Below are 7,161 nucleotides of genomic sequence, written 5' to 3' on the forward strand. Positions count from 1 at the left end.
ATAGGTAGACTCGTGGGACCCCCAAGCCTTTAGTGTACCTGGTCCGCCCGCTTGTACTTTGCGCTTTGTGGACCGAAGCCTTTCTCACCTTCCGTTTTCTGTTATCTATCTTTCTCCCCTCCCCGGTGGCCAAGATGAACCATCACTCTATTTGACCTCCTTACCCTTCCCCACGCCCTTGACTCGTGTCCGGGTGTCCGGCTCCTTCCTTATACCGATTTCCGTTGTGCCTGTTCCCACTTCCATAACCAGACCTATTCTCCTCCGGAAGCCGGCCTTCTGGAATTTCTAACGCCCTGCGTCTTGATCCATCCTCCATCTTTCCGACATACAACGTGCCTTGATCGTCCCGCCTCGCCCCTCGATCACCCGGGTAGTGCGCATACCTTTTACTACCTATAATGCATAGCTCCGATCCCAGGTAGCATCTGCAGCCTTGCTTCACCCTTCACTTTTGGACGATTCGGATCGAGCAACGAGGCAAGGACAGGGAGATAGCCGGAGAGAGGAGAGAAAGAAAGAGAGAAAGAATATAGCCTTGCGCGCCTGGGCTTGGATGGTTTCTCTCGCAACCCAACCAAAGTACAATCTCTTCGCCCGAGACCACAATCAACCGCCATGGCGCCTGCGTACCTCAAGATACCCACAAAGGGCGACGATGAGGAGGGGGGGAGGCCTTCATCAACGGCCCACATGGCCACCACGACCCTTAAGGTGGACGGAATGACGTGAGTTGCCCTTTAGGCCCCTTTGGTGATTTGGGGGTTTTTTATTTCATTTTTATTTTTGCCCTCACTGACGCACGATATTTCGCGCAGATGTGGCGCCTGTACATCGGCGGTCGAATCCGGTCTCAAGGGCGTCGATGGCGTCGGGAACGTCTCTGTCAGCCTCGTAATGGAGCGCGCCGTTGTCCTTCATGATCCCCAGCGCATTTCCGCCGACGAGATCCAACAACGCATCGAAGACCGCGGGTTCGACGCCGAAGTTCTTGCCACCGACCTCCCTTCCCCCGTATTCACCCGGCAGGCCGTCGATGAAGGGGCTTTTATTGACGACGAAGACGAAGACGAAGACGAATATGAAGACGATAAAGAGAATACCATGATGACCACGACCGTTGCTATTGAAGGAATGACATGCGGCGCTTGTACCTCCGCCGTTGAGGGTGGCTTCAAAAACGTTCCCGGCGTGTCCGGCTTCAGCATATCCCTGCTGTCGGAGAGGGCCGTCATTGAGCACGATCCGAGCCTTTTGCCCGCTGATAAGATCGCCGAGATCATCGAAGATCGAGGATTTGGCGCCACGATAGTAGAGACTCAGAAGGTCCGACCAGAGAGGAAAGGCAGGAAATCGAAGTCGGGAAATGGTGGCTTGCAGAGTTCCGCCGCCACCACCACCGTTGCCATCGAAGGCATGACATGCGGCGCTTGTACCTCCGCCGTTGAAGGCGCTTTCAAAGGCGTTGATGGCGTGTTACGGTTTAACATCAGCTTACTAGCCGAACGCGCCGTTATCACCCACGACGCCACCAAGCTGACCCCCGAAAAAATCGCCGAGCTCATCGAGGATCGGGGGTTCGGCGCCGAGATCCTATCCACCCAGTCCGACGTCTCCACTCACTCCAGCACCGCATCGACGGTCCAGTTCAAGCTCTACGGCGATTTGGACGGCATGTCAGCCCTCGCGCTCGAGGCCAAGATCCAGGCGCTGCCAGGCGTCAAATCCGCCAAGCTGAACTCGGCCGGCTCACGTCTCACCGTCACCCATGTACCACACGTCATCGGCCTACGCTTGATCGTAGAAGCCATCGAGGTCGAGGGGCTGAATGCCCTCGTCGCCGATAACGACGACAATAATGCGCAGCTCGAGTCCCTCGCCAAGACGCGGGAGATCAACGAGTGGCGCAAGGCCTTCAAGGTTTCACTCGCCTTTGCCATTCCCGTGTTCCTCATCAACATGATCCTACCCATGATTCCCGCCATCGATTTTGGTGCTTTCCAAATCGTCCCCGGTCTCTTCCTCGGCGATTGTATCTGTTTGATTCTCACCATACCGGTCCAATTCGGCATCGGCAAGCGCTTCTACGTATCCTCGTGGAAATCGATCAAGCATAAATCCCCTACCATGGACGTCCTCATTGTCATCGGCACCTCTTGCGCCTTCTTCTTCAGTGTCGGCGCCATGCTCGTATCATTATTTTCCCCTCCTCATACCCAGCCGAGCACAATCTTCGATACCAGCACCATGTTGATCACTTTTATCACCTTGGGCCGTTTCTTGGAAAACCGAGCCAAGGGCCAGACCTCCAAGGCCTTGTCGCGGCTTATGTCTCTGGCACCATCCATGGCCACTATCTATTCCGATCCCATCGCTGCGGAGAAGGCAGCCGAGAGCTGGGATACCGCGCCGGGGTCGTCCGAACGTAAGACGTCGACTTCCCACGAGGGATCGGCGGCCGAAGAGAAAATCATCCCTACCGAACTAATCCAGGTAGGAGACATTGTCCTCCTGCGGCCGGGTGACAAGATTCCGGCCGACGGTATGATTGTCCACGGCGAGACCTACGTCGACGAGAGCATGGTCACCGGCGAGGCAATGCCTGTGCAGAAGAAGAAAGGCAGCTACCTCATCGGCGGTACCGTCAACGGCCATGGCCGGGTCGACTTCAGGGTCACTCGTGCCGGCCGAGACACCCAGCTTAGCCAGATCGTCAGGCTCGTCCAGGAGGCGCAGACAACCCGCGCACCTATTCAACGCCTGGCGGACACTTTATCCGGTTACTTCGTCCCGATTATTCTTGTTCTAGGATTCAGCACCTTCTTCGTGTGGATGATTCTCAGCCACGTACTCAAGCAGCCGCCCGAGCTGTTCCTGCGCGAGGCCAGCGGTGGCAAGATTATGGTATGCGTTAGGCTCTGCATCTCCGTCATTGTCTTCGCCTGCCCTTGCGCCCTTGGTCTGGCCACCCCCACAGCCGTCATGGTGGGCACCGGCGTCGGAGCCGAATCCGGCATTCTCGTCAAGGGTGGTGCCGCGCTGGAGACAACCACCAGGGTCACGCAGATCGTCCTAGACAAGACCGGCACCATCACCAACGGTAAAATGAGCGTCGCGAACGCCCGTATCGTTTCCCTCTGGCAAGACACCGAATGGCAGCGTCGGATGTGGTGGACCATCGTAGGCCTGGCGGAAATGGGAAGCGAACACCCTGTGGGTAAGGCCGTTCTCGCCGCCGCCAAGGCCGAGCTCGGTATGCACATAGAGGGCACCATCGACGGCACCGTGGGCGAATTCAACGCTGTTGTGGGCAAGGGCATCAAGGCGCTCGTGGAGCCGGCGTCGAGCGCCGAACGGACAAGATACCGGGTCCTCGCGGGCAACGTCCGTTTCCTGCGCGAGAACAATGTCGAGGTCCCCGAGGACGCCGTCGAGGCGTCAGAGGAGATCAACAGCAAGGCCGGCAAGGGCTCCAAGGCCTCGTCGGCTGGCACCACGAACATCTTCATCGCCGTCGACGGCAAGTACACCGGCCATCTCTGCCTCTCGGATACCATCAAGGAGGGCGCCGCGGCCACCATCGCCGTCCTCCGCCGCATGAAAGTCAAGACGGCCATGGTGACGGGCGACCAGCGGTCCACAGCCGTCGCCGTCGCCAACGCCATCGGCATACCTCCCGAGGACGTCTACGCCGGGGTGTCTCCGGACCAGAAGCAGGCCATCATCCGCCAGCTTCAGGACCAAGGCGAGGTGGTCGGCATGGTGGGCGATGGCATCAACGACTCCCCCGCCCTCGCCACGGCCGACGTCGGCATCGCCATGGCCAGCGGCACCGACGTGGCCATGGAGGCGGCCGACGTGGTGCTGATGCGACCCACGGACCTGATGGACGTCCCCGCCGCCCTGCACCTCGCGCGCTCCATCTTCACCCGCATCAAGCTCAACATCGCCTGGGCCTGTCTCTACAACATCGTCGGTCTGCCCTTCGCCATGGGCCTCTTCCTCCCCTTCGGCCTCCACGTGCACCCCATGGCGGCCGGCGCTGCCATGGCCTGCAGCAGCGTCAGCGTCGTTGTCAGCAGTCTCCTGCTGAAGTTCTGGTCGCGGCCTGCGTATATGAACGACGCTCTCGTGGAGGAGCGTGGCGGCGTTACCCGGCGCAGGGGCTTCGGCCTCTTCGACAGGCTGACGGACGTCATCGACCAGTTGCGGGGTCGCAGGAAGGATGCGGCTGGTTACGTTCCTCTGGAGGAGATTTCGGAGAGAGGAGAGGTATGAAGAGAGGGGGAGCGGAGAACAACAATGTTCTGTAGTTGCCATATTACTGCCATTTTTCTTTTTCGTATGTTCATCATGTCTTGGATATCTATCGCTTTCATACAACGGTTGCCTTTCTCAACGTAGATAGTTTCAACAATGATCTTGTCATTACTCATGGGCGCTCATCGCATCTTGCGAAGCTTCCTCGGGCTTAAGTCCGCTGTGTGTTGGCTCGTCCCCGGTTAAGACCGAGAGAGAGTATTCCGCTTTTTATTGCTTGTTCTGGCTCGTGTCTTGCAGTCAATATAATCTCGACCCTATTGACAGATCATCAAATCTGAATGAACGATCCCGCTATGGCATCCTCCCTTGTATTCAACCCCAAAACGCCGATGCTTATGCCATGAAGCACAGGATGGAAAAGAACAGACGATTAGCAACCCGCTAGAAAAGAAGGAAAGAAGAAAGAGAAAAAAAAAGAGTGGTCAGACCCCTTTATACGTCTGGCTAATGATCTGACTCCCGCAAAGGTAGCCCCTCTCATGCTCGTTCTGTCCAAGCATCCTGCTCCACCTTCGCACTTCATCAAGCGTTACGTTTCGTTCCCGCAACTCCCAGGCCAGGCGGCCCATAGCTCCGCTGCCCGCGTCCGCAGCTGATACTGTGGGAGGACCGTCAAGCTGGGGTAGGGAGGAGGCGTCAAGCAGCATCTGAGCCCCGAGGTCACCGGCACTTTTGTTCTTGTGTTTGGATAGGAGGGTGAAACGTATGCCGACCTCGGCGACGGTGACGACGATGCTGATGCCGATAAGAACGATGATTATCCATGTGATGTGGCTCATATTGTAGTCGGCGACCGAGTCGGACAGGATCGAGGCGAGGTCAAGGAAGTCGCGGCAGCGCTCGTTGAGCATCTTGGTGCGAGTGTCGATCTCAAGGTACTCGCGGATGGCGCTGTAGAGGGGATGCAGCGTGGGCTCGGAATCCCAGAAGAAGTTGGGGACGTCGAGGATGTTAGAGGCTAGATTAAGGCAAAGAGAACGATATATGTTAGCGCACGTAATGTCTTTTCTTCTTCTTTTTTTCCTTCTGAGGAGTATGGATGCCCCTCGAAATATTTCGGGGGGACGATGGAAAGGTCCGGGGCAAAAAGGGAGAAGTAAAAAAAGTGAGAGCAAAAGCACATACAGAGGTTAATGTCGACACGACTCGTGAATAACCGGCCCATGATTTTGACAATCTCAGCTCGGGTCATGCCCAGTTCGCCGGTGAGGGCGAGGCGCTTAGGCACATGTTGGGCGTCGAGCATGGTCCCGTTCAAGCGTTCCTCGAAGAAGCACAGCTTGGTGCTCTGGGCGATGGCGTGACTGATGGTCAGCTTGATCATGTGGTCGCTCCGCGGCAGCAGGGTGATCATGTCGTTGAAAATGCGCGGGCGTTTGATGTCGGCGCTGTATTCGAAATTGAATTCTTCCGTCTCAAACTCATCCTCCTCCAGGGGACGGGTGAGCAGGCTCTGGCCGGCGTCGTTCTCGGCAAAGGTCAAGTCTGCCAGTATGTCCTTCTCCTGACGCTCGGTGAGATTCCAAAAGACGACAACACCGTACGAGAACAGGAAGACTTCGGCGAACGCCTTGGTATCCGGGGCAATGTGGCCCATGGGAGAGAGAAAACGTTCATCTGCACTCCGGTCTCGCTGGGGCGAGCCAGACGGATCCGCGCCTCGATCAATGCGGTCGCCGGTTTCGTCTCCTCCCGACACGTCGGAATCCCGATCCCGAGAACGGGTGTCGTGGTCGTTGACGGTGGCGCCACCATCTCCATCACCTCGATCTCCACCGTCGCCGTTACCGTCCCGGTGACCGTCCCGGTGACCGTCACCATCGCCGTCACCATCGCCGTCACCGCTGGTAAAGGCATTATCCTCAAAGTAGCCCTCGTAGTGATCCCGCCTCTCGCTGCGCTCAATTTCCAAGTCGAGCAGCGTCTTCCCAGATCCAGGAGTTTTCGGTATCGGCCTGCTTCGTACCCTAAAGCCGTCGCTTCCTGGGAGGAGCGGAAGCGAGTATACAGCGTAGAGGCAATCGTCGTAGAGCTTGGTCTTGGCCCCGTGTTTCTTGCGCAGAAACTCGCCGGTGGATTTCATCTTGTAGGACTGAGCGGTGCAGTAGGCGGTAAGGCGGGCAATCTTCTCCTTGCGCTCGAACTTGGGCAGCCTCTCGGCATAACTCTTGCCGCGAACGCCGCCCTTCTTTTTCAGGATTTCGAGCTCGTCATCGTTCAAAGGGCGGCCCTCGTCGTCTTCGTGGCGCTTCGCTAGTTTGGCGGCGTCGCTGTCGGGCTCTTCCTCGTCGGAACTTCTCCTCTCGTCAATGGTTTCGGGCAATAGCACTAGTTTCTGACTGATCTTGGATGTCCTCGAAGGGATGTTCTGCTGGCCAATACGGGATTGAATGTGGGGAAGACCAGCTCCCACGCCTGTCAGGGAACTGGCACGCCGCGGGCGCATCGGAAGAGCTGTCCTCTGAGGGGGGGACGGTCTTGGCGCATGTCGCGGCTGGCCTGAGGGTATGTCGGAGGCGTATTGGAGGACGTTGTCGACGGACATAAAACGCATTGCCTGCTGATCAGAACCTCCGGAACCTGTACCCCGACGTTGAAGGGCCGGTCGCAAAGGGGGCCGTTGCCGGGAGTCTGTCACCTGCATGGAAACCCACCCATTAGCAAACACGATCGAACAGGAAACGGGACTCTCTTGGCCGTACAAGGACAGATGGCGTTCGTTTTTGTGTAGGCATCGTTCTGGTTCCTAATTGTTGCTGATTCGACGCCGTGAAAGACCAGAAACAAGGATTCGTAGGGTTCTTTGTGAAGGACCTGAATAATGGATTTCGGGGGGGG

The 7,161-nt window shown here is 57.4% G+C and overlaps 2 protein-coding genes across 2 annotated transcripts; one reads left to right on the plus strand and one right to left on the minus strand.

The window, feature by feature from the left end:
- Positions 1–618: 618 nt before the first annotated feature.
- SODALDRAFT_266744 (copper-transporting ATPase RAN1) lies at positions 619–4,278 on the plus strand (the record flags this gene model as incomplete). The annotated part of the gene is made up of 2 exons (XM_028607506.1): positions 619–728; positions 819–4,278. 2 exons carry the CDS (start codon positions 619–621, stop codon positions 4,276–4,278), a joined length of 3,570 nt encoding a protein of 1,189 aa, XP_028470110.1.
- A 467-nt stretch (positions 4,279–4,745) lies between these two features.
- SODALDRAFT_319015 (DUF155-domain-containing protein) lies at positions 4,746–6,877 on the minus strand (the record flags this gene model as incomplete). The annotated part of the gene is made up of 2 exons (XM_028609419.1): positions 4,746–5,281; positions 5,449–6,877. 2 exons carry the CDS (start codon positions 6,875–6,877, stop codon positions 4,746–4,748), a joined length of 1,965 nt encoding a protein of 654 aa, XP_028470111.1.
- Between the last annotated feature and the right edge of the window lie 284 nt (positions 6,878–7,161).

This window comes from Sodiomyces alkalinus, assembly GCF_003711515.1.
Source record: "Sodiomyces alkalinus F11 unplaced genomic scaffold SODALscaffold_1, whole genome shotgun sequence".
Taxonomy (NCBI): Eukaryota; Fungi; Ascomycota; class Sordariomycetes; order Glomerellales; family Plectosphaerellaceae; genus Sodiomyces; species Sodiomyces alkalinus.